We start from the raw sequence: 27731 nt of genomic DNA, 5'->3' as shown, positions 1-27731 counted from the left end.
CACGGGTTCGTGCCCCGGTCCGGGAAGATCCCACATGCCGCGGAGCGGCTGGGCCTGTGAGCCATGGCCGCTGAGCCTGCGCGTCCGGAGCCTGTGCTCCGCAACGGGAGAGGCCACAACAGTGAGAGGCCTGCGTACCGCAAAAAAAAAAAAAGCAGTTAAAAATTATTAGAATATATTTTAAAAGTTGGAAGGGTGAGAGAAGTTGAGTTAGAGCATATTATAATATTATGCCACTCATAACTGTTTTCTGTAAGCAGGCCATTTCTGCTGATCATAAATGTTGTGTTTCACTCACTAGGCCTTCAAGAAAATGTTAATTTATATACTAAACTGATTTCTTTTCAGGATTGTCTTTTTTCAGCCTTATTTTTCTCCATGTTTCTGTAGTTTAAGCAGTTAACAGGGATTTAGGTTAAAATCTGAGAACAAGATCCCTGGCATCTTCGTATTTCAGCTTGAAAATTTTCAGAGTAGTATTCTTTAATTAGTTGCTTGTTTTGCTTAAGTGGCTTCAATAAATCAAAATTTTCTGTTTCTCCAGAAGAATTGTGTCCCTGAAATATGTTGCTGTTATGCTGAGATGTATATGTCATTGAAGTATATATCCCAATGCTCTTTTCTGTAAATGTCACTGGGGAGTCTGAGCATATGATTCATTCTGAGTAAAAGATATTTTAAAAAATAGTTAACTGACTTAAAAAAAAGATTTCTGGGCATGCTAAGGGGCTCTAGTAAAAGAAAAAAAAGTATTTGGAGGACTTCTTGGCTTTGGTCATAAAGAATGAATACCTGTTTTCAGTGAAGATTAAAGAAATCAGATATGAAAATGAGATGAACTCCTTAAAAATCCTGACTGTTAAAAATTTTCCTTCCAATATCTCCACCTCCAAGAGGCTGTTTTGCAGTCACCCAACATAAAATGAGAGCTCGTGTTTGTGGTATTTTCATTGCACCTTTAGATTTCAAGATGGTCCTGAGTAAACTTTTTGTTTTTTCTTGAGAAATATTTGCTTACTGCCGGTCACTGACAGGAGTGAACTTTTTCAAGTAACGTAGACAACACATTGCATAGATGCAGAAATGATTTAGACATGGGAAACTAAGACACTACAGTGATATGCTGCTCAGTTTACAATTATTTGTGACGCAAAAGCTAATTTAGCCAGTGTGGTAGACTGAATAATGACCCCCAAAGATATCCAGCTTCTAATCCTTAGACCTGGGAGTGTTACCTTCTCTGCCTAAAAGACCTTGAAGATAAGATTAGGTTAAGGCTCTTGAGATGGGGAGATTATCCTGGATTATCCAGGTTGGCTTCTGAATGCAATCTCAGTGTTCATATAAGAAGGAGGCAGAGGGAGATTTGACTGCAGAGAAGCATGTGTGACAGTGAAATGAGAAACTGTGCTGCTGGCTTTGAAGATGGGAGAAGGGGCCACAAGGGATACAACTCTAGCAGCTGGAGAAGGCAAGGAAAGAGTGTCTGCAGGTAGTGTGGCCCCGTGACTGAGTTTGGACTTCTGACCTTCAGAACTGTAAGAGAATATGTGTGTGTTGTTTTAAACTACCAAGTTTGTGGTAATTTGTGACAGCAGCCATAGGAAGCTAATACAGCTAGTTGATTTGATGATATTAAGTTAAATAAACTACATACATAATACCATTATAAAGCAAAAGGGAGTTTAAAAACTGCCAAATACGTAGTCATTTCTTAACATTTCTGTTTGCAGATTTTGGTTAATTTCTGTATTGCTGTGTTTATCAGCTTATTCTTGACTGATAAGCAGTAAAATTCCTAATATTTAAATATTATATTATATTTACAGGACTTTGCCGATTACTCTTAGCAGAATGCAATTCTCTTATCTCCCAGAGCAAGTTCCCTTTTCTGGTTCCCTTTCTCAGTTTATGGCCGAGGTATATATTGCTGTTGTCCGTACGCACTATTGATTCCCATGTAACTTTTTCAGGTTGTGACTCAGCATCCTGATTTTTGGAAAAGGGAACCAGACTCCCACACGGGCACTCTATATATGCAACAAAAGCCTGTCTTGTTTCGTAAATACAAGGCAAACATTCTACACAGTAGGCATCCATTTTGTGGCCGTACCATTGTCATCCTGGTACTGGGGGGAGCGTGTAAGTTTCTCTGAAATGTCCCTTATGAAGCCACCCCCCCCAAGCCTTCTCTGAAAGTGTGACAATTTGTTTATGTCCACTCCTGGCACCTGCACTTTGATTACCAGAGTCCCCTCAGATCTGCTGATTCCACCACTGTTATAATAGCACAAAGAAATCCTAGAAAAGGGAAAACTTTGTGGTGTGTCCCTGATTGGCATTCTGTTTAGCAGTCTTTATTGGAACGCAGTTGTTTCTTGAGGTCAAGGGAAATTCTGTTACCTGTGTTCATCTGGATGGCTGTATTGCTGGCTAGTGAACTCAAAGCCAAAGGATTTCATTTTCTAACTGTGTTGGTTCTATGGAACCAGAGTTTTTCCATTTGAACTGATGAATTCTCCTGGGGGAGAGGGGGATTTCATGATCAAAATTAGACTAAATGAAAAAAATGAATGCACATTTCAAAGGGTGGCACTAGAATCAGGTACATCTACAGATCTTCCCAGGGATTACTCCTGAACTTTTTGGTTTTATTTGATCATAATTCCAAGAGAGAATTTTCATTAGGTGAGTGTTCTGTTTCGTTTTGTTTTTCAATGATTCCCCCCCGCCCCCGGCTTGAAGTTTGATTTTATTTGGCATTTATCCCAGTTGGGAATTTGTAATGGAAACGGAAAACTGACCTTCCATTTGTGAAATCACAAAATGAAATGGAACACCAGAAGTGATGTTCTCCTAGAAATAATAAATAGCTTTGTGCTGGTGTCTAAATTCATAGCACAGTTAACTAAAGTTAATATTTATGTACAGTGAGAAGAATAATGTCTGGAATCTCTCAGACATCTTCTTTGTTGTGTTATACTCTTTTTATATGTTACCTCATTTTCTTGGATCTTGAGAGATCCCCAAGTAGTGACAACAACAGTGGCACAACCAAGTAGGAACATCTGGTTATTGAGCTCTTACTGGGAGCCAGGCACAGGTTGAGTTTAATAGTACAGGTAAGCTGTCCATGTACTACTTAGTTTAATCATCAGAAAACCCCATCTGAGGCCGTTGTTTCCCTTTCACAGATAAGGAACCCGAGTTGAGATTTAGTAACTTGCCTGAAGATGCATACCTAATAAAGAATGAGGGTTCAAACACAGATGTTTCTGGCTTACAGGCCGAACTTATTCGGTGGCAACACCCATTCCCCTGAGTCTGGAAATGGCAAGAGTCTGGTTTAGGCAACCGGGAAAAAACAGCCAAGACTCTGAAGGTCAGAACAGTACAACGACAAGGTTGCAGTGGAACAGCCAAGATCAAGAACTAAGAGAACGTCCCCTGAGGGCCACAGACCAGCTCCGCCTTGACAAAGAAGGGGATTGGGGTTGCAGTGCAGCAATTTACTGTGATAGCTGGATTCAGAAAAAAGAATATACCTCTGAATGAGATTCAGCAAAATGTTGTCATAGCTATAGATGCTTAGTTTTTAAAAATGTATTTGCCTTATAATTACAAAATTAATATATATGCTTGCTGTATAAAAAAATTCAACACCAAATTATGTAAGTGTAAAGTAAAAGTTACCCCTCTTCTCTCTTTCCCCATTGACCAACCATTTTCCCATACCTATATATCTAAACCTATGTACATATATAGCTAAATGGAATAGTTGTTGGTCTTGGAGGGTTTTCTTTTATTTTTTGTTTTATTTCACAAAAATAGGGTCATACTATAATACTGTTCTATAACTTTTTAAATGAAATAATATTACATCTACATCTTTTATGTTAATACTCTTATTTCCGTACAGAAGCAATTTTGAGGAGAAATATTTGTATTAAAGAAGACTGTATTGGGGGGTGGGTGAAATGGGTGAAGGTGGTCAAAAGACACAAATATCTAGTTATAAAATAAGTTCTGGGGATATAATGTACAGCATGGTGACTATAGTTAATACTGTATTGTATATTTGTAAGTTACTAAGAGAGATCTTAAAAGTTCTTATCACAAGAAAAAAAAATTTGTGGCTATGTGTGGTGATGGATGTTAACTAGACTTATTATGGTGGTCATTTCATAATATATACATATATTGAGTCATTATGTTGTACACCTGAAGCTAATATAATATGTCAATTATATTCCAATAAAAAATATGCAAGGCTATTACATGCAGTTTGGGAGGTCACAACTTGGACCTGACCTGCTTGAATACTTCCAGTGACGGGGAGTTCCCTTCTTGGTGAAACAGCCAGTTCCACTATTGGATTGCTCTGTTAGGAAGTTATATTGAACTAATGTTTATTTTTCTGTGACTTCCTCTTGCTCATTAATATGTTCTCTGGAGTTCCACAGACCAAATCTCATCCCCTCTTTTTTTTTTTTTTTTTTTTTGCGGTACACGGGCCTCTCATTGCTGTGGCCTCTCCCGTTGCGGAGCACAGGCTCCGGACGCGCAGGCTCAGCGGCCATGGCTCACGGGCCCAGCCGCTCCGAGGCATGCGGGATCCTCCCAGACCGGGGCACGAATCCGCGTCCCCTGCATCGGCAGGCGGACTCTCAGCCACTGTGCCACCAGGGAAGCCCTCATCCCCTCTTTACCTGTAACTGGATGAAATGAGACACCAAGGGGTATGCTTAAGAAAATTAAAAAATGAAAACACTTAAAAAAAAACGGTAAAAGAAAAAGAAGATTATATTGCCTCCATGGCTGCTCAGTTTTGACATTTTCTACTTTTCTTCATGGAGATATTAGCTCAAATTGTAGAGCAGAGCTTCTTTGCCTTTTTTTTTTTTTTTAAACATCCTTTGTATATGAAGGGTGTTCTTTCTTAACCTCTGGATTTTCCCAGGGCTGGAAGCTCTGCAGTGGAAGATGTAATCAGATGTGAGGGAGCACAGGAAAGTGCAGACTCTTAGGAAGGTTTAGTTTGGATTTAAAAGGTTTTTTTTTTTTAACCTCAAAAATAGCTTTAGCACATTTCCTAAGCTCAGCCAACTGTTAGAAGCAGACAGGACCTTGAAAATCATGTCAGCCTCTTGCTTTTGTTTACCTTAGAAGTCCTGGAGAGTTTATCTTATTTCCAAAGAAGGTCACAACTGATTGTCAGACAGCCAAGCCCAGAACCTCTTTCCTTCCTGTGAGCATGTTCTCCATTGAAGCCTACCAGGTTGCCAAACCATTCTCCCTCAAATAGTTCAGAGAATTTCCAAAGTCCAGTGGATTTTATTTTAAAGTCAAGATATATATATGCCATAACACCTTTAGGAGAGATCCTGGAGGCCCTGTGGCCATTGTGAATTCCTGTTCCACAACTTAACCAAGCCCTGTGACCTTGCAAGTGGCCCTAATTTTTCTCAGCCTTCCATTTCTTATCTGTAAGATAAGATTGCCTACCTCCTTGGCCTTTTGTGAGGATAGGATAATATTTATAAAGTACATAACACAGTGCCTGGTTCATTAGTCAACTCAATAGTAGTTGCTGTTAGAAGAAAGCTCTTTCAAACTTTTCGTAATAATCTTTTTTAAAAAGTAAAACTCAATTTTAAAAATGTGACAATATATGTGTTAAATTATTGTAGGAAGGAGACTTCAAAGACTAAATACTTAAAAAAATTTGGGGGGGGGACTAGATGTTGTACATGGTTTAAGATCCAAAATATATAAAAGAGAAGCAGAAAGTAATTTTTCTTACTCTCTCTTTCCCCACAGCTACTACCTTTCTTTAGCTGGAAACTCACTTTACAAATTTTTTGTTATACCCTTGTAGACGTATTCTATGCACATACTCAGTAAGCTTTAAATATGAAACGATTTCTGTCTTCAGTCTTTCCTCTAGTCTCTTGCTAATAGGGCTCTCTGTTGAGTCAGCTCTAGGTCAGCACTGTCCAGTACTGTCTGATGACACAAGTGTTCTATACTTGTGTTGTTCAATACAGTACCCACTAGCACATGCGTCTATTGAGTTCTTAAAATATGACTCTTGTAACTGAAGAACTGAATTTAAAAATTTTATTTAATTTTTATTACATTTAATAACCACAGGTGGCTAGTTAGTGGCTACCATATTAGACAGTGCTGTGCTAGATATTTATGTCTATGGCACTTTTTATAGAAACACATGGACCTCAAATTATGGAATTAAGAGTTGTAGAGAGCCACTAAGTTAATATTAATGAAAGAAGTCTATAGTTTAATATATTTTTAATTATATGTGGCTAATATATTTTCTTTTTAAGTATCTAGATAAGGAGATGAGAGTTTATTTTTGAGAACATGTTGCTAATCAAAGAAAGCTGTGAAATGGCATGTTTGTAGGAGAGGAGATCTCAAACAAATCAGAACGTAACCTCATTTATCTATTTATTTTTTTCAAGAAGTATTTATTGAATAGCTAATGTGTACCATGCACAGGCCCTGGGACTATGGCATTAACAGAACCTAAACAAATCCCTGCCCTCATGAAGCTTTCACTCTAGTGCTAATGAAAACCTCCTCTCTGCATTTGGTGCCTTTTTGTGTTACATTCCACTGGCGGTCAGCAAGCAACAGGGAAGACCTCTGCAGAGACAAAGAAAGGAACTTGCTCCAGGCCCTTGGCTTTGATGGCCGCCAGTGCTCTAAACTTATTTCCTTTAGTAAAGGAAAAAGCTTCATAGGAAAACAGTTTTCATTGAGCTACTAAAGAATGCTTTCTTTAGCAGTATCACGTTATTTATTTCTATAGTCTGCTATCTCTGGATTAAGATACGAGTAGGGGAAAAAGTGAGGTGTGCATATGTCTTACAAGTGCACACAATTTTAATGTAAAAAGAGCCAAGAGCTTCCAAAATAAGTCCTTTAGTATTCCTTTTTTTTAAATTGGAGTATTGTTAATTTACAATGTTGTGTTTCAAGTGTACAACAGATTCAGTTATACGTACATACATACTTATATATTCTTTTCCAGATTTTTTCCATTATAGGTTATTACAAGATATTGAGTATAGTTCCCTGTACAAGACAGTAGGTCCTTGTTTATCTTATATAGTCCTTTAATATCCTTTATGGAAAGGCACGTATAAGCAGCTCAGAATCACGATGGTGAGCCACACTGCCTCATTCTTCTGCTCTTGGGGAAGGTCTGACTAGTGTAATTGCCCCACCTTTACATTTTCTCCCCCAAACAGTGATTGCCTCTTAGTGTTAGCATTTCATTTGATTTAAGTGTTAGTTTTATTTTTCTGCATTTTCAAAATTTCCTAGTATGAACACACATTATTTTCATAATAAAACAAAGAACAATAAATTATATTGTAAAAAAATAGTTCAGTCAGAGAGATGATGAAAGCCTGAAATCATTCCATGGGAGCAGAGACCAAGAAAAAGAGGTGTATTTGAGAGGGAGAGATTTAGGAAATAGAATTGACAGGGCTTATTTACAGTAGTGAGAGGAGATTGTGTAATAAACACTTGTTTTATGAAATTGTGATCTATTTTTTAAAAAGACAAATGAGCATCACAAAAGGTTTATTGTTTTTTAGTTTTTTGGTTTTTTGGGGTTTTTTTTGGATTCACAGCAATCAAATGTTAAATATGTCTCACCATTTTCAATCACTCATCTGTTTAAGATGACTTGCCAGGTAATTTTTTTTTTTAATTAATTAATTTTGGTTGCATTGGGTCTTTGTTGCTCTGTGTGGGCTTTCTCTAGTTGCGGCAAGCGGGGGCTACTCTTCGTTGTGGTGCGCAGGCTTCTCACTGCGGTGGCTTCTCTTGTTGTGGAGCACGGGCTCTAGGTGTGCGGGCTTCAGTAGTTGTGGCACGCGGGCTCAGTAGTTGTGGCTCGCAGACTCTAGAGCGCAGACTCAGTAGTTGTGGCGCATGGGCTTAGTTGCTCCGCAGCATGTGGGATCTTCCCGGACCAGGGCTCGAACCCATGTCCCCTGCATTGGCAGGTGGGTTCTTAACCACTGTGCCACCAGGGAAGCCCCAGGTAATTTTTTTAGTCCACCATATAAATGTGTACATTTGGGGCCATTAAAAAAGCTTTGGTGAAATAAAGGGAGTTTATTTTCTTATGTAACTTTTTGTTTCCAGTTATCTTAATTTAGTAATAAAACCCTTTTGTGAGAATGTCTTAGAATGATACTGATTCGAAGAACAAAAGGGAAGGCTTGGGCTTCCCTGGTGGTGCAGTGGTTGAGAGTCCGCCTGCCGATGCAGGGGACACGGGTTAGTGCCCCTGTCTGGGAGGATACCACATGCCACGGAGCGGCTGGGCTCGTGAGCCATGGCCGCTGAGCCTGCTCGTACGGAGCCTGTGCTCCGCAACGGGAGAGAACGTGATGGTGAGAGGCCCGCGTACCGCAAAAAAAAAAAAAAAAAAAAAGGGAAGGCTTAAAAGATAAAAGCCCTAAAAAGGAATGTTTGAAGAGCATTAACTATACCACATTTATCAGATTGGCAGTTATCCCCCCTTAGAAAAGTATTAACAATGTATTTCCATGCTTTGGGGAAGGATTTTACAGTGGGCTTCCAGAACTCACATCTGATTTCCAGTTACAAGATCAGAATGTTCCCCTCATATTGATAACCTCCAGAGAAACAAATTCTCATGAGTTCTGTAGTCAAAACAAAAGATGTAGCTGATTGTAAAATTACTGAAGTGTTAAATTGTACTCTGTCTTCTGTTAAACAAGTTTGGTATTGCTATTATCTAGCTTTTTTTTTTTCCTTTCTGAAATAACAACTATGTTTGGCTATATGGGTTGACAATAATGGTCTGTGTGGAAAGGGGGGGAAAATGAGTGAAACAATGTATCCCATTTTGTTATTTCTGCGTGTGAAAATCAGCCTCTAATGAGATGTCTCCGACAGTGCTGCTGTTCATCAAAACATGTGCCCTAGATCTGAGTGAATTTAATTATAGTGGGAACAGTGAAATAAGGACATTTAAATTAACTTACAGTAGAAAAATTCAGGAGATTAAGAAGCAGCAACATATCTCAGTCTGCATAGAACTAATTTTTGAAGTCTCTTTTCTCTCCTCCCTGGAAGGAATCATTTTGGGAAGTGGGCAATAATGTTCACCTCAAGCATGTTTTTGTTAAACCAGTATATCAGAACAAGATCAGCATGTCCTTCTGGATACAGAGATCAGTTCTTTGCATAGACCTCCCGAAGCAAAGAGCTGATCTCTGTGTGATATCCAGGTTACTGCATATTAATTTCAGCCTCATACAGAAATCTTGATCGAGAGAGAACTTGTTTTATTAGGAGCATTATCTGACACGCCTTTGCAAAGAGCCACCTACTCTTTTACCGGAAAAAAACAGTTTAAAATCTGACGATAGAAAATAAAAACATGCTTCCTGGATATAATTCCTTTTTATGAATTTCCAATTTTTTTTAGTTTGTGTTCTTATTTGTTTTTTTAACAAGTAAACCTAAAGAGAGAGCTAAGCTAAGAGATGGGCAATATATTCATTTATGACTTTTTTCCAGCTCTCCTTTCTCCTAGGCCATATACTCATTGATTAGCTAATGAAAATATAAGAACTTGGCTGCTCAGTGAATAACAGCTTAGTTGAAATGTTTTGTTAGAACATGGTATGGTACCTTTATCTCCAAAGCTGAGTTTTTGAACTATAACATGAACTTTTTGAACTAAGCATGAACTATACCATGCTTAGTTCTCATGTTCTATATAGTTCTATGATTGCATTTGGGTATATTCTACTGTTTCTGTTGGTTTGTATTTTACTGTTGATATTTTACTGTTGATATTTTACTGTTGTATTTTACTACTGTTCAATTGATCCTAATAAAAGACCCCATTAGATAGCTAAGCCTCAGTGAGGGACCTCTTTAGACTGTTAATTTTTCCAACATTACAGAGCAAATCAGCATAAAATCAAACCTTAGTCCCTGTTTGATCCTACAGTTATCTCCTTTTTCTCTCAAAACATTTCATCCATTGCCCAGCATCAAATTGTATAGATGCTCAAGAGAGCAAAGGAAATAGACATGTGTGTGAGAAAGCCAACTGTGCCTAGATAGAAGGGGGAAAATGGTCCTAATTTTAAAAATGTTTATATATGACCAGACTGCCACACATAGTAGAGGCCAAGGCCCTTATTCTTTACATTCTGGGGTAGTAAAAACATTTTTACGAAGGACTAGTGAGTACAGAGTGACACGTCAGTTAACCAGAGTGATACATCAACTGGAAAATATTTTGAGTTATTGGATTTCAGTGAATTATTATAAACTTCTTCTGTTATACGTCTTTGACTTAGGAATGAAGAATTGAAAACATCAAATATGTTAACTAATGTATCAGTCAGCTATTATATTAGTAATCATAACAACTATATGTTGTCATTGTGGCATTTTCTATCTCAGGAAATGCAGCTCTTTCTTCACTACTACTATCATGTGTAAAGGAAAGGAATTACTCGGACCTGAACCAGTTCATACCTTGCCAAACCTTTCTACTCAGTGTGTGAGCCAATTATAAAGGATTTGTTTTTATAAATGTGCTTGCCCATCAGTCCAAAGGTACCCTTGAAACCAGAAACACTTTTAAAAAAATGTAACACACTAAACATGGCATTGTAGTAGGGTAGCTGCATATCTTGATTAAAAATACCCAACATTTTATAGCCTATAGAAGAATCTAGTATTTCCTCAGGTCTAAAACATTTCCCAGTGATTTTTTTTGAGACATAAGTGTGGAGGATATAAAATTGAGGAAAGGCCACAGATCTCCACATAAGAATTTTTAAGTGATTAAAAAAGAAAAAATAATAACAGGAAAGTGTAATTAACAGTAATATAAAGACTTTTCAATATCAATTAATTAGTTTCTCAAAGCCCAGTAGCATGAAATTAATATGATTTCTCTTAGCAAATTATTTCTCCAATGTTTTTCCTTTTTTTTTTTCTCATCCCTAGATTGAAAAAGAAAAAGCAAGCCAAACAAAATGCAGAGACAGCCTCAGCTATGGCTACAAGGACTCATTCTGGAAAAGAAGATGCTAGTACAGTCATTTTAGAACAAGACATGTGCAACATTGCTGTGGAAGAGGAATATATTACTGATGAGAAAAAAAAGAGAAAAAGTAATCAGTTAAAGGAGATCAGGCGTACAGAACTAAAGAGATATTATAGTATTGGTGAGTGTTGGTGGCAACTTTGCAGTATTTTCATTTAAAAAATCTGTAATAGTTTTTAAAAAATAATTTGTAACTGGTCATAATATATAATAATAATAGTAACAGTTTATTGAGCAGCTACTATGTGTGTGTGTGTATATATATAATATATAATGTGTAAAGGGAATGACAATTATATAATAATTTATATTTATATAAATATATAAATATTTTGTAAAGATATATATATATATATAAAATATATATATAATCTTGTTTAAAGGGAATGACAATTGAATAATGTTGGTGTGTCTTGTTTAATTTTATGTTCCCAACATCTAACACAGTGTCTAGCACATTGTGTCTGCTCATAAATATTTATTAAATGAATGGTCACTTTTCTTGTATGAGGAATACTTTTCTTAATATTTATAGACATGTCCATAAAAATCTTGATAGAAATGCCTGCACTGTTTCCTAGGCAATAGGAAATGGAGGAGAAATGGCCTAGCATCCATTGGTTAAAAAAAAAAAGACCACGATGATGATGACTTGAGAGTTGTAGCTGAGGGGAATCTTAAAATGAGTCCACAATATCATGTAGTTTCTGAGGATAGTCATTGCATCTGCAGCTGCATTAGCACAGGTGGCTTGTCTAGCACGATGGAGGTGATGATCCTGCTTTACTTTACCATCCATCTCATACCTACTGCTCCTATCACATGCAGGCCTGGAGTATGTTCAAAAGAGAATGCAAAGGGACTTCCCTGGTGGTGCAGTGGTTAAGAATCCGCCTGCCAGTGCAGGGGACGTGGGTTCAAACCCTGGTCCAGGAGGATCCCACATGCCGCGGAGCAACTAAGCCCATGCACCACAACTACTGAGCCTGTGCTCTAGAGCCCACAAGCCACAACTACTGAGCCCGTGGGCCACAACTACTGAAGCCTGTGTACCTAGAGCCCATGCTCCACAACAAGAGAAGCCACCATAATGAGAAGGTTGCGCACCACAACGAAGAGTAGCCCCCGCTCGCAGCAACGAAGACCCAGCGCAGCCAAAAAAATAAAAAGAGTGCAAAGAAAGGGAACCAGGAGATGAAACTTGATGTGGCACACGGGTTACAGTGTACTTGAGATTGCTAGGCTCAGAGACAGAAGACTGAGGTCTCTGAGAACAAACTGCAGTCCAGTATATGAAACCTGGGCTGGTGGCAGGCACTTGGTCCACAGGGTCCCAAACTTGGTCCCAGTTGATGCCAAAGTTATCGGGGGACAGATCTCGCCTCTGTGTTAATATAACTCTCTACTAGTGCTCATCAAAGATAAAGGTGGGCTGCCATTGGGATGGTTATAAATGAGGTTTTGCTGACATTGCTCCAACAGAGGCAGATGAGGTATCTGCAGTGGAAAGCCTGTGGTTTGTAGTATTCCAGTGGGTTCCCGTGATTATGTCATATATTACATAGCTTCATGGATGCTTTTAATCTGAAGCCATTCAGCATTTTATAAAAAGCTGTAACTGTCAACCTATAGAAAGAGACTTCTGTGTGATTAATAAACTTCCTCTTAAAATTTTAAGTGTTGAGTATTATCCCTAAAAGGGAAAGAGGAGTAAGGAAAATTGCATTTCACATCTTTTACAGTGTACACATTGGACATTTGAAAATGTGTGGTTTTTACAGTTGTACAGTTTAAAATACTGTCTTTTCTCATGCTACTTTAAATGCTGCTGCTTAAGAAGTATTTTTTTTTTTTTTTGCTGTACGCGGGCCTCTCACTGCTGTGGCCTCTCCCGTTGCGGAGCACAGACTCTGGACGCGCAGGCTCAGCGGCCATGGCTGATGGGCCCAGCCGCTCTGCGGCATGTGGGATCTTCCCGGACCGGGTCACGAACCCGTGTCCCCTGCATCGGCAGCCAGACTCTCAACCACTGCGCCACTAGGGAAGCCCTTAAGAAGTATTTTTAAATGGAGACATTTTGCTCTGTAGGGTTTCCCTGAAGGAGGTTGATAGAGTCCTATCCATTGAGATTTCTTTTTTCATGATGCTGCACTAACTGCAGATGCTGCTTTGGGATAGATTTTTAACGTGCTGCACTCTGTTGCATGTGTAACACTTTGAATGTGAAACAATACCCTTCACTCTGCTCTTTACCTAACTAACTCTTACTAGGCTTCACCAAATCCCCTCAGTCATCTTTTCTTCCAGGAAGCCCTCCCTGTCCCTGGACAGGTTAGACTTCCCTTCTGCATGTCATCATGGATTTATTTATCTGCTCTCCTGTTTACAGGCTGCTTTGGCTTGGACCCTGTATTTTAGCTTTGTGTAGTATCTGCATTACAGGTGCTCTTTAAATGTGCATTGAGTGGGTGACATGTACATAGATGAATGAATACTGTGATTTGTTTGAGTTTCATGAAAATTCTGGAAGGATGTAGGCAACATTACAATAGTTGAGTCAGAATTATCCTGTGATTTTATTTGGTGACAGTTAAGTAAAGAGATGCCATCGTAGCTTTTCATTTTCTCTCAAGAATGGCAATGATAACAACGGTTTGGAGGTTTGAGGCATTTTCTTAGGAGGATCCAGTGCTTATAGAAAACTACCAGGTGGGCCATTGAGTCCCAGGGTTGCTTGTCCCTTTTCGCATCTGACTCTAGCTGACAGACAGCTGTGTTGGCAGGTTTGCTTGATCTCATAGGGCTGACGTGGCATATTTCCTAGGTTCCCATCCCAGAATGTTGTCCCATACCACTAGGTGGAGTATTAGACCTCAAGTCAAAAGTAATTCTAGTCCAAGTTCTTTTGGTGGCTCTAGTCTGGGGAGGAGAGATGCTAAAATGGGAGGATCTTGTCAGCCACATTAAGGATTTGGACTTTATCCTGTATCAGTGGGAAGCCGCTGGGGGAACTCCATTAACTGTCTGTTTTAAGAGGATAAATCTAAGGACAATGGATGGAAGTGAGCCTGAAGGCAGGTTGGAGACTGGGGCAGAAGAGAAACAGCACCCTAAGGAGAGATTTTGCTCATAGAAACAGCAGTATTTGGTGACCAATGTAGTGTGTGAGGGAGAAAAAGAACAGCGTCAAGAACTGACAAACTGGAAAACTCAAGAAGAAAGAAGGAAAATAATGAATTTGTGTTTGGAGGTATTTTAGAGGTACCAAATGGATTTGTCTAGAGGGACCTGGATTTTAGGTGAAAGGCCTGGAAGTTGCTACTTAAAGGTGTGAGGTAAATATGTGTAAAAGAAGTAATCCAGGGAACGCACAGAAAGTCAAAACAAAAAGTTAATGGAGGGACTTGCCTGGTGGTGCAGTGGTAAAGAATCCGCCTGCCAATGCAGGGGACATGGGTTCGAGCCCTGGTCCAGGAAGATCCCACATGCCTCGGAGCAACTAAGCCCGTGCGCCACAACTACTGAGTCTGCGCTCTAGAGCCCACGAGACACACTTACTGAGCCCGCGAGCCACAAGTACTGAAGCCCGCACACCTAGAGCCCGTGCTCCACAACAAGAGAAGCCACTGCAATGAGAAGCCCATGCACCGCAAAGAGGAGTAACCCCCGCTCGCCACAGCTAGAGAAAGCCCGCGCACAGCAACAAAGACCCAACACAGCCAAAAATAAATAAATAAATAAATAAAAAGTTAATGGATGATAAATGATAACTTATAGAAAAACAGACTGAAAGGATCTACAACAATATGTTGATTATTGTTTTCTCTGGGTACAGAAATTGCAAAGGAGTTTTGTTCTCTTTATGTTCTTGCACATTACACAGTTTAAATTTATTTTTAATATTAATCAGAAAATTATAGAGAACTGAATAATGTAATAGAGCAAACCCAAGGGCTTTAGAAAAAGAACATTAGACAAAAGCAAAGTTCTATCATCAATATAAAAGAAAGTGATTACTTTCTGTAGGTATCTATTTCCACATCTGTAACATTACCTACCTGATTTCAGGAAGCATATTTAGACAAAATAATGTTTTTTACTTATTAAATTAGATTTATCTGTGCCTCATGTAAGCCTTGGGTAGTAATTCATTACTCTCTCCTACCACTTCGGAGAACACTACAGCTAAGATACTGATAAAAGATATTATGGAAAGACTGAGTCACTGGAATTGCCTTGTAACAAAATGGTGCCAATTCCAAAAGTGTTTTGTTTTTGAGAGGGGAAGTAGGAGAAAGGAAGTGGACTAATTACATCGAGGCAGATGGCATCAGATAAATCTAGGTCTAGCACCTATTGTAGCACGGGGCACACGGTAAGCATCCATGCAAAAGCTTCTAACATAAGTGAACTCAGCCCTTCTATGCTTGCACTTGTATTTACTGATATATAGGGCTCCTTATTCACTTATTCTATTTATTTATATAAACCCTTAAGGAATTGTTTGATAACAATATATTTTTATAATTTTATATTTTAACAATGTTAATATATTTTTCAAAATTAGCTATTAAGTTATAGTTAAGTTTGACACAAGTAGTAGGAATGTTTACATATGTTTCAAAAGATGTTTGGTCCATATTACAATATCAAAATATATTAAGTTGCATGAATTATATCTCAAAATTCTCTTACATTAAAGGAATACATTATTCCTTAATCTTAGAATGGTACACATCTTTGCTTCTGTGGAAGTGGATATAGGAATGGGAATTTTACAAATGTGGCTAATGTCTCAGTGGGAAATTCTTTAACTGAAACACAGATATATAGATGTAAGACCTGAAAGAGATAGAGAAATTTTATAAATACAGGAGGCAAGCCTAAATTGGAACTAAATATATCACTATGTTTTTGTAGTGTTTTAATATAAAAGGTTAATACTAAGAATCCTGGGTAGTAAAGTAGTTATTGTAAGAGAATTGGGAGGTTATTTTAACAAACAGAAAGCACTTAGGTAAGAGTTTGGTCAGTTTTGTGGTTATTGCAATAAAGATTTATTTAGAGAAAACCTCTGCAGTGTAAGGAATGAATTTAGCTTTTCAACAATAAATCTGCAGTGTCTAAATCATTTCACATCATAGTTTTTCCTCCTGAGTCAAAAGGAACTTAACAAGAGTAAAATAAATGAAATTCTCCACTTTTCCTTTGTTAAACATTTTTGGGGTTTGCTACAGGATGAAAGTAACCAACTATTGAATTACTTCTCATGATGGCAACCCTGGCACTTTTCCTCATACAGATTACTTTTTCTTAGGGTATTTTTTTTTTTTTTTTTTTTTTTTTGGTACGTGGGTCTCTCACTGTTGTGGCCTCTGCCGTTGCGGAGCACAGGCTCCGGACGCGCAGGCTCAGCGGCCATGGCTCACGGTACCAACTGCTCCGCGGCATGTGGGATCCTCCCGGACCGGGGCACGAACCCGTGTCCCCTGCACCGGCAGGCGGACTCTCAACCACTGCGCCACCAGGGAAGCCCTTAGGGTATTTTTTAACCACATGTGTGAAGATTTCCTATCTGTTGCTTATCTTTGTTTCACTTAGCAAGTTCAGAAAGCCAAAGATGTGCTATTCTGATAAATTAATTCCTAAACATAAAAGTAGGTCAAACCACAAACATACAATAGCATGACTCTTCTGTTCAAAAGTAATGATCATTCTAGTGCTTTAGAGCTCAAATTAAAGGATTAAAATGGACTTTGGGGCTTCCCTGGTGGCGCAGTGGTTGAGGGTCCGCCTGCCGATGCAGGGGATGCGGGTTCATGCCCCGGTCCGGGAGGATCCCACATGCCGTGGAGCGGCTGGGCCCATGAGCCATGGCCGCTGAGCCTGCGTGTCCGGAGCCTGTGCTCCGCAACGGGAGAGGCCGCAACAGTGAGAGGCCCGCGTACCGCAAAAAACAAAAACAAAAACAAACAAACAAACAAAAAAATGGACTTTGATGTGGAAAGAGGATATTAAGAACCTTATTCATATATTTTTTTAATCAAGCAGTGTATAAAGACTTCAGGGACTTGGGTATAAAATAAATCGAAATTATTAGGATGGAAATAATTAGGCTTGTGCTTCTTGGGGCCATCAAGGAAGTCAGACTAATGTTTAAAGTGAAGTCATACCATGAAAGCCTAGGTGGTGAACAGGTCCAATCTGACAAGTGCCCCCAGAATGCAAAGGATCATCACAGAAAGAATGCAAGCGTTAAGAGAGAAGATGACAGATGTGGGAGGCGTAAGTGAAGGACCTAGGAATCAATGGTGTTCTTGGTGAGGAGGTCAGAACAATGGGAATAGAAGCAGTAATGAGACATAGTGTAAGATAAGAAGAATGCTTTCATGAGCTGAAACTCGTACCTGACTTCTAAAATCAGAACAGCTCATCATATTTAAGCAAAATTAAGGGGAAAACTCTGCACTTAAATGTGGCAAATGTTTACAGGTTATGGATAAATGGTAAAAACAAACAAAAAAACAAACAGGCAAAAAGAAAAAAAACCACAAAAAACTTAACAAAATGTTCCCTACAAAGGAGCAGAGAAGAGAGGCACAGACTTCTCCACAGCAGTGAACACCAGGGGAATTAAATCTCCTTCAGAATTGTGAAGTAAAAGTTGTTTTTCAGACTCAAAGACAACAGGACATCCTCAGACATACTAAAGTTTTAGGAAACATACCTTTTGTATCATACCTTTCTTAAAGTTACTGAGAGGGAGTGATGTTTTTTTCTGAGACACATGTCAAAATGTCCTCAAGAATGAAAAAGTCATTTATTTATTTATTTATTATTTTTGGCTGTGTTGGGTCTTCTTGCTGCGTGCAACCTTTCTCTAGTTGTGGTGAGCAGGGGCTACTCTTCGTTGCGGTGCGAGGGCTTCTCATTGCAGTGGCTTCTCTTGTGGATTGCAGCTCTAGGTGCGTGGGCTTCAGTAGTTGCAGCATGTGGGCTCAGTAGTTGCGACATGTGGGCCCTAGAGTGCGCGGACTTCAGTAGTTGTGGCGCACGGGCTTAGTTGCTCCAAGGCATGTAGGATCTTCCCGGACCAGGGATGGAACCCATGTCCCCTGCATTGGCAAGCTCATTCTTAACCAGGGAAGTCCTTAAAAAGTCATTTTATAAAAGAATTGGTGGTCAGCATTGCAACTAATAAAACATAAAATTAAAAATACATAATAATGATTGTAAACATGACTATAAGTAGGAATATAAAAAGGCATCATAATTCTTTTTTCCAGCTTTACTGAGATATAATTGACATAAAATTGTGTAAGGTTAATGTATACAATGTGTTAATTTGATACATAGATATATTGCAAAATGATTACCACCCTAGCATTCACTAACACCTTCATCTGGTCACATAATTACCATTTCTTTTATGTGGTAAGAACATTTAAGAGGTGCTCTCTTAACAACTTTTAAGTATAGCATACAGTATTTAACTATGATCACCATGCTGTTCATTAGATCCTCAGAACCTATTCATCTTATCGTTGGATGTTTGTACTCTGACCAACGTCTCCCCATTCCCACACCCCCCAGGCCCTGCTAACTGGCTGGGTTTCGCTCAAGGGAACCTCTTTCCTTTTCCTCACAGCTCCAGCCCTCCCATTAACACAGTATATTGTAATCCATTCTAGTCACTAAGTGAAGCAGCTGTGTTTGACAGAACCTGCTGTATTTGTTCCAGCTGAAAGTCTAGTCCTCTTATGACTATAGTGGTCTGCATCTTGCAAATCTTGTTTCCTGCTCAGTCCGTCGTGTGATGTCACATTTGTATTATGAGAAATCTCACTTTTAGAGAAACACTCGAATGTGGTTGGGGCCAAGGGAAGGACAACAGATTAGACTAAATAGGGTTAGTGATTTTGAAAAATCAAATTAGAAGTGAACTGCGGAGAGTGCAAGGGAAAAACACTGATAGGAGGAGTGTGGTCGGATCTCTTTGAAAGGCAGTTTGGCCATTTTTATCAAGAGCTTTACTTTTGCACACCCTTTTCCCCAACAATTCTGTTTGCAGAAGCTTACCCTAAGAAAATGATCATGAGCGTAGTGGATTTGACCACAGCGACTATCATTGCATGTTTAAAATAGTGGAAAAATTAAAATAACATAAATAACTTTAAATGGAATACTATGTGCCATTTTTTTTGTTTTCAATATGTTTTTTTAACATAATTATTTACTTATTAATATTTATTTATTTGGCTGCATCGAATCTTAGTTGCGGCATGCGGGCTCTCTAGTTGTGGCACGCGGGCTCCAGAGTGCGCAGGCTTAGTTGCTACATGGCATGTGGGATCTTAGTTCCCCGAGGAGGGATCAAAAGCGCGTCCCCTGCATTGAAAGGCAGATTCTTAACCACTGGACCACCAGGGAATTCCCACCATTTTTTAATGATGAAGAAAAACAGTTAATGCCGTGGGAAATTTTCACAAAATATTGTTACAGTAGAAAAGCAGGTTGACAATAGTGTATAGACTACAATTCCATCTTTGTGTAAAAGAAGGAGAGCTGTTGGAAGTATATTTACCAGAATGCAAACATTGTTTCTCTCTGAATGGGGGTAAAATGGGTGATTGGTATTTTCTTCTTTCATTCAACTGTATTTTAACTGTATTTCTGTATTTAACTGTATTTCTCTTTCAAAAATAATTTTGGATAGTCTTAATGTATTTAGCTTCTAGTCTTGTATATTTATGCCTGGTTAACAGTTTGACATGTTTCCCTTCTCCAAAATGTTTTTTAATTTTTGACCTAAATCGCGTATAATTTAAAAATTAATTTGAAGAGAAAGTGAAATATTCACAAGAATGATGTTTCCTATTTAGGAACATTATATGCACCACCCTGTATTCAAGCTTCCATTTATATACTTCAGAGAACCTTTAAAACTTTTTTTATATATCTTTTGCCATTATCTTGCTGTATTTATTCTTAGATATTTTCTAGTTTGATACCATTATGCTGGAACTTTTCCAAATAGTTTTTATCACAAGTATAAAAGATTGCTACATCTGGTCACCTTACTGAACAATTTTATGATTTCTGGATGTTTTTATTATGTTGGCTTTTGAGGTAGATAATTAATTCATCTGCTAATAATCAAATTTTCATTTCTTTCTTTTCAGTATTTAAAACTTTTTTATGACTAGAGATTCCAGAACAAAGTTGAGTATAAACTATGATAGTAGGAATTCCTGTATCTGTTTTGGTTAGTGTTTTACTTTTTATATTTGCTTTTGGTTTCTGCTATAAGAATTCATCTGTTTACTCAGGCCTGCTTTAGGAGGGTTTAGAATAGTGCTTATTAATTCTAGAGACCATTGGGGAACAAGTGGGCACATGGAGTCCATTCTGCACACATGTTGCCTTTCAGGGCTCTAAAAGGTGGCCTCCAATAAAGGGCAGGGGTTCCCTCTTCCTCCTCGGGATTTCCAAGCTGTCTCCTTATGTTTGAAGTGTTTCTGCTTTCATCTCCACTGCAGAGTTTATTTTTATGACCTTGAGTACTTGCGGTTTAGCCTTGCCTCACATTAGGTTAGCCTCTTTGTTGTAATTTAGTGGACTGGGAGATACTATGCCCAGAAGCCTTAAAAGCTTTGCTGGAAGTGCTCTCAGGCACTTGTCTTCATAGAAAAACAGGAGTAAAAAGAATGGGTGGAGCTTGTGCAGTGCCTGTGGGTATCCCTCCCACTGCATACCCTGGAACCTTCTGTAAGGCTGGGGTGGCGGCCTCACTAGTGTGTTAGTTCAGGCTACATTTAGGTAACTAACCAGGCACTGCAGTCCTGGAAGTGATGTCATGAAGTCATTTAGTTTTCATTCTTATGGGGAAATTGCTTTTGATATACAACCTTTAGGGTTTCATTGCTTTTTCAGAAGCACATTTCTCATTAATATCAAAGAGTAACTAAACATTCTTCATCATGTTAAGAAAATTCACTCCTATTCTTAGTTTTCTAACAGTTGGATTTTTAAAAATTTTATTCTTTTTAAAAATATAATAATGGCTGTTTAATTTCATCAGATGATTTTTGACATGTATCAGAGTGATCAGATATGTTTTTTTTCCTTTAAGCAGTTTATAATCATCTATCACATTAATGCTATATCACTCCTGTATTTCTGGAATGAAACCTTTTGCTTATGGTATAATTCTTTTAACACCCTGCTCTGTTCAAATTGCTGTTTACTTATGTTGACTGCAGTATTATTAATTACATTTGTTAAACACTTACTTTGTGCCAGGCTCTGAGAGAAACACTGTGCCCATTATCTCATTTAATCTTTTGAACAACATTGTGAGATCTCCATTTTACAGATAAGGAAACGGAGGCACAAAGATTTCAAGTGACTTGTTTAACATTGCACAGCTATGAGGGTTGTTCGGTGAATCCAGCTTGTTTTGACCCCCAAACCAAATAATAATCAGAAAAATGTTGGGTGACATAAGGGAAATGGCACATGACCTGACTTTGATTAATATCATCAGATTGCCATAACCAAATACATCTGTTCCCAGTTTAGGGCTATGTCTGTCATTGGAAACAGATTTTCCTGTTTACAAAGCAGGGTACCCTTTTCTTAGATCTAGAGAGACATAGACAATTGTTGCTCTCTGAATCCACATCTTTTGGATGCCATGGAAACTGTCCTTCCTCTTCAGACAAGTGTGTAGTGGGTCCTGTGCTTTCAGCTTCATGTACCTATTCAGATGGTCTTATGATAGAGCTGGAAGGAAGGGAGAGAACCGATTGTTCAAGAGGAGTAAGGGAAGAAGGGGCACACACACCCGGTTGATGTAAGGCCAGAGAAAAATTGGTTCTGATATAATTTGAAAACCTGATAATTTTCAACATTCTGTTTGTGCTTGTTCAGATAGTTGATAATAGAAAAAACAAAGCTACACACTGACTTTTCTATCCTTCCTCTATCTATGTAGAGCTTATGGAATCAAGATCCAGGGAATTCACAGGTATCTCTTTGTTTCTGTTTTCATGTACAATAATGGATAATAATGTCCACTGTCCTGACTTCACTCAGTCCCCAGGGGTCTGTGCCAGGAGCCAGATGCTCTGGTTTCAGTGACATTGATATTGTCTCATTCTTGCTGGAATTTTTCCAGAACTGAAACATATAACCAGAGCTGCATTCCTGAACACCTCCACGCACCTTCCCCTATCCCCCTTCTCCCCGGCACACTCACATTCACACCTGAGATCACTACTTGAATCCTCAAAAATCCCCTCTTTGGATCTGAACCTCTTATCTTTTCCCATAAACCTGTTCTCCACCTGTGGTAGGCAGAATAATGCCCTCATGCCCTCCCACCCTCCCCAAAAGGGATCCGTGTCCTAATTTCCAAAACCTGTCAGGTTACACAGCAAAGGCGAATTAAGGTTGTAGATGGAATTAAGGTTGCTAATCAGCTGACCTGAAGGAGGTGCGCATCCTGGATTATCCAGGTGCCCGGTATAAACATGAGGATTCTGAAAAGTGAAAGAGGGTGGCAGAAGAGAGCTAGAGAAACGGCAGCATGAGAGCACACGGCTTGGTGTTGCTGGCTTTGCAGATGGAGGGAGGGACCTTGAGTTGAGGAACGTGGGCTACTTCTGAGGTGAACAGGCCAGGAAACCGGTCTTCCCCTATAGCCTCCGGAAAGAACTGCAAGAACTGCCTGCTGACGCCGTGAATTTTGCCCGGTGAGACCCATGTCAGACTTGGAACGTACAGAACTGTAAGATAGTACGTTTGTGTCTGTTTTTTATTTGGAGCCACGAGATTTGTGGTAACGTCTTACAGTAGCTATAGGAAGCTAACACGTCATGTCATTCTCCTAACCCCGTCTCGGTGCCCCTCACCTACCACTCCTCGAGCTCTTGCTGCCCTGCTTGCGTGTCCTAACCCCATGGGTGGCTATGACAGCAGGGGATTGGCTGATTTCTTGCGTGGTCTGTCACCCTGATGTTGAGACCCACCCCTCGGGGAACCATTACTGCTGCTGCTTGTTGCTTTTTTCAGTATTCATTTTATTAAAACCTGACCTTTGCCACAATAACTCTTCCAAATGTCACAACCCCTTAAAGCCCCAGTCCTGTCTTCACCTCCTTACATTGTAGCAAATAACTTTACTGATAGGGTTAACACCATCTGTCTTGAGATCCCTCCACTTTCATCTCAGGACCTCTGTGACCTCCCAGTCACCTGTTTCCAGGTTTCCATCTCTCATCCTCAGGGTAACATTTGACAGCGTCAGTACAACTTTCCTTTAACTTTTTTCCACGCCTTTGTGACATTACACTCATTTTCCTATCTTTTCAATCCTCCCCACCTGCCAATCAGCCACACTTCTTTTTGGCCCCCGCCCCCCAAATCTAAGCCTTCCTTAGGTTCTGTTCTCAAACCTCAGATATTCTCTTGGCAGTTGTAAGCTCCACGACTTCACAGATCACCTAGTGAAAGGATTCCTTTACATCCGACTTTATGCCTTTTCAGGCCCTGGACATTCTCCTGAACATCACCTTCTTTTAGCCCCAACACATGGAGAGAGAAGAGTCTTTCTGTAAACATATCTAGCATCTCCTCAGATGCAGGAGGCAAGAGCCTTGTTTTCTGGACACCCCAGCCCTTCTGTGGGCTGGGAAGGGAGGAAGAAGCAGGGCCGTGGGCAGGGCACCAGGTCCACCTGAGGTCAATACAGGTTCTCCCCGTTCCCTGTTTCGGGCCCCTCCAGGATTTATGAGAAACGAGACAGGTTAGGCAAAAGGGCTTATGTTTCATTCTTCTAGGGTTTTGGTCAATTTTGTCCCAGTTACATTCTTACTGGGTGGGAAAACTGGCTCTGAAACTTTTCGAAGGGGGGGCGAATAGGAGGTATAGTTGCTTTGTTCTGAATAGCTTCTGAGGATCACCTGGCCAGTTTTCTCCTCTGGCAGTAGATACTTTTACATCATTTGCTTCAGGTTTTTGTAAGCAGGGGGAGTTTCCGAATTTGGATAGGTGCAAAGGGCCTGAGGAGGCCTAAAGCTTCAAGTAGAGGTGTCAGGTGTCATTGAGAGAGAATTCCATCCTTGTGGATGGCCATGAGTCCTCACCTGAAGTGCTGGAGGTGGAGTCCCCTCCTGAAGCACAGCAAAGGATCTCTTTCCAAGGAGGCTTGGGTCTATTACCCGCTCTCCCCAGTGCCTTGTGGACCATGTGCTGCAGAATCCATCTGGATAAGGTATCCAGGACTTCGCTTATTGAGACAAGCTGCCGGCCATCTTGAAAACTTACTGCAAGAAAATATTTAGGAAGTAATATGAAGCCTTTCCTTGGGCGTTACTGATATGAAGACGTTTGGGTCCTTAGACTGTGCCAGTTACTCCTCTGCTTTCTGTATTCAGTCAGCTGTAAAACTTAGTGTTTGGGTTGTGGCTTTGATTGGTTCCGACGATTTTCCTGGTGTGATGCTCTATGAGTGAGACTGTTGCCCACCATCAAACTTGTCAGGCTCGTTGATCTGTATTGGAAAGTTCATGCAAGCCTATATAACGGATATCATATTAAAACACAGGATGCTCAAAGATGGGTACATTACGGTCTTTACCTCAAGGATTTCAAAATCTTAGACTCTGGCGGGTTTTTGTTTCTTTTAATAATACTACTGTGATTGCCATTTTTCTGGCCTACCCACTCGTGCCAAAGGAAAGTAAGTTTTGTACTAATTCAGGTGCACATAGTTAAGTTTATCCTGAAAGGTTCAGCCAGCACCTGTCTTTCTTTGGCAGCTGAACAGTACGGAAACTCTCATGATATGGTGGCTTACAGCAGTGCCCGCATTGGGACCAGAGATGACTATGCACGGCCTATGGAAGGGCATGGGCTGTAGCTGCCACAGATGGGAAACAGCAGCTTAGGTTCTAGAAATACGAAGCGCCTACAGAAGGACATGAAGAGACTGTGCTGAAAGCACGAGGAACTAAAGGGACGGCTGTTTGTGGTGACAAAGAGAAGGGCAGGAGTGTGGGACAGAGTGGAGCTGAGATATTAACAAGAATGAGCACCAGGTAGATGATAAGAGTTGTAAAATACTGTGATTGGGTTTTTCAGTAGGCTGTGTGGAATCTCCTGATCTGCAGAATTTGGAGATCTGAAAACCACAGTCAGTACAGCCTCATCTTCCTGAACTAATTTAGATGGGGTCACCTGACAGAAGGGAGGTCATTTTTTACAGCACAGGGATTTTTCAGGGTGTCTCTGGTTCTACAAATGACTAGAAAAGGATACTAATAGCAGCATCTTTTATTTTTTTTCTTGGTTCTTAATTTAAAATAATGTAAAAGAAATACTTAAGTCAGTAAATCCCATGTGAATGAACTGTTTTCATATTTCTGTGTTACCTTCCAGCTCTCATCCAGTTTACCCACGTTTGTTGTGTAGTTGAAATGATATTGTTGGTTTGCATGTGGGTGTGGGGAGTTGTAGGACCTCAGATGGAGAGGGATGCGTTAATCACACTTCAGAGTGCATGGCTTGTCATCACTGGTCAGAGCTGGGCCCTTCGTTGTTTATTCACGAGTTCCTTTTTATCCTCATTCCCCACTCCCGTTTCTCTCCCCGCTCCACTCCATTCTATTGTGTCCAATGTGTATAGGCTATTTTCTGGATGTGGCCTTGAAAAATGTGTGTAGTTGTTTTGTGGACAGCTTTTTAAAATATACATAATGATACCATTCTGTACATCTCATTCTGTTTCTCTCGATGTAAACATGTTGCAGTGTATACTTGGGCTTGTTATGCTCTGGGATTCTAGGCAGTAATTAGATATATTTTGCTGACCCTCCTGTTCGCCGCTGCCACAGATACTGTTGTTCTGTATACCCTCCAGCATGTTACTTCATGATATCTCCTGGGAGAGGATGTATATCTGTGGGTTAGTTTGCTGACTCATATGGGCTACGTATGCTTTATTTGCTGGGATGGCTGTACCAGTTTACATCGCTAGTAGCAGTTCACATCTTTGCCAACACTAGAATTATCCAGCTTTCTGATTTTTGCCACGCTAATAGATGTAAAATGATGCTGTGTCTTAATTTGCATTTTTCTGATCTCATACAAGTTAGAGCATCTTTTCATAGTTAATTCAATTTGGTACTTTTTGTCACTTAATTTGTATCCATTGTTATATGTCTCTCTGGTTTTCAGTGTCTGGGTTGATACATTTAATCATAACAATTAGGTTGAATCATATGTAGCTGCTAAACTATCAGGTTGACCAGTTTGACCCTTAAAAATAGCGAACTCTGTGGTCCAACTTAATATGTTGTTGAACATATAGGTCTTTACAAGTTTTCATTATTATAAATAATACTGCAGTACCATATGCTGTGCATAGCATTTTTCTTCTTCTGAATTTTTCCTTAGGATAAATAAGGGAAAGATTACTGAGTCAAAGAATGAACATTTTTATAGCTATTGTTACATATTGACAAATCGCCTTCTGAAAGGGCTGTACTGATTTACATTATACATCATTATACATCATTTATATCATGACTGTACTAGTTTTACTTTAACTTCGTCTTTATACATTATCATTTAAACGAATACTTGAATAACTATAAAGCATAACCTCATTGTTATTTGTACTATTTGATCACAGTTAACATTAATCATTTATTCAAGTATACATGGATGAACAATATGTTTTTATGAGTTTGGTCTATTTGTACATTTAGTCCACTTTTCTTTTAATCTTTTTTTTTCAAAGTCAATTCGGAAGTGGGTTTTAATATACTGTAGATTACCCTATCCTCAATTTCTGAAAATGAAATCGTTCACTTATAAACATTTTATTCTCCAGATGACAATCAAAACAAAACACATGATAAAAAAGAAAAGAAGATGGTGGTTCAGAAGCCCCAGGGTACTATGGAATACACTGTAAGTATAAACAGGTAGAATGAAAGTTTGTTAATACCACTAGATTTACATAATGTTTCTCCCTGACACATCCTTCCCCTTAGTCATTTCTCTTCCTTCCTTATTTTTTCCCTGGGTATACCTGTTACTTGTATTACCGTTTGATATGCCAAGGACGACCAATTTTAGGTCTCCATCCCAGACATGCTTTCTGAGTTCCCAAACCAAAGATTCAGCTGTCTACTCAGACATTCACTTAGACCTCCGTGCTTGGTCTTTGTTCAAGAAGCAGTGGCTCCATCATCCATACATTTCTACAAACCAGAACCTTAGCCTTAACATCTTCTTCCCATTACTCTCCATGTTCAATCTTCCTTTCCGTGACCATCCAGCAAGTCTAGGCCAGATCCCTTCATTTTTCTCTCTCATGGAATCTTTACATAGTTTATCTCCGTTTAACAATATTGATTCACTAGTGTGATTGTTATATCTAGATTGTGCCTTAATTCATATACCCGCAGAGAGAGACTAGATTCCTCTTTGGTCAGCACTCTGTTTCTGGTGCTTGCAGGGTATAGGCCTCCATATGGTTGAATCAGCACATGAATAATGCAGCATATGTGTCCGT

The 27731-nt window shown here is 39.4% G+C and overlaps 1 protein-coding gene across 5 annotated transcripts in view; it reads left to right on the top strand.

Annotated features, from left to right (window-relative positions):
* The window catches only part of NCOA7 (nuclear receptor coactivator 7), a 155082-nt gene that overhangs the window by 65572 nt on the left and 61779 nt on the right, over window positions 1-27731 (top strand). For all 5 annotated transcript variants that reach the window (XM_033407794.2, XM_004263853.4, XM_012536286.3 and 2 more), the window contains 2 exons: window positions 11047-11267; window positions 27045-27124. In XM_033407794.2, coding sequence (XP_033263685.1) covers window positions 11047-11267; window positions 27045-27124 — 301 coding nt within the window. The remainder of the gene's footprint in view (window positions 1-11046; window positions 11268-27044; window positions 27125-27731) is intronic.

The sequence above is a fragment of the Orcinus orca genome, chromosome 12 (assembly GCF_937001465.1).
Source record: "Orcinus orca chromosome 12, mOrcOrc1.1, whole genome shotgun sequence".
In the NCBI taxonomy this organism is placed as follows: Eukaryota; Metazoa; Chordata; class Mammalia; order Artiodactyla; family Delphinidae; genus Orcinus; species Orcinus orca.
Note: the sequence above shows the minus strand (reverse complement) of the source record. Positions and strands in the feature narration are given on the sequence as shown.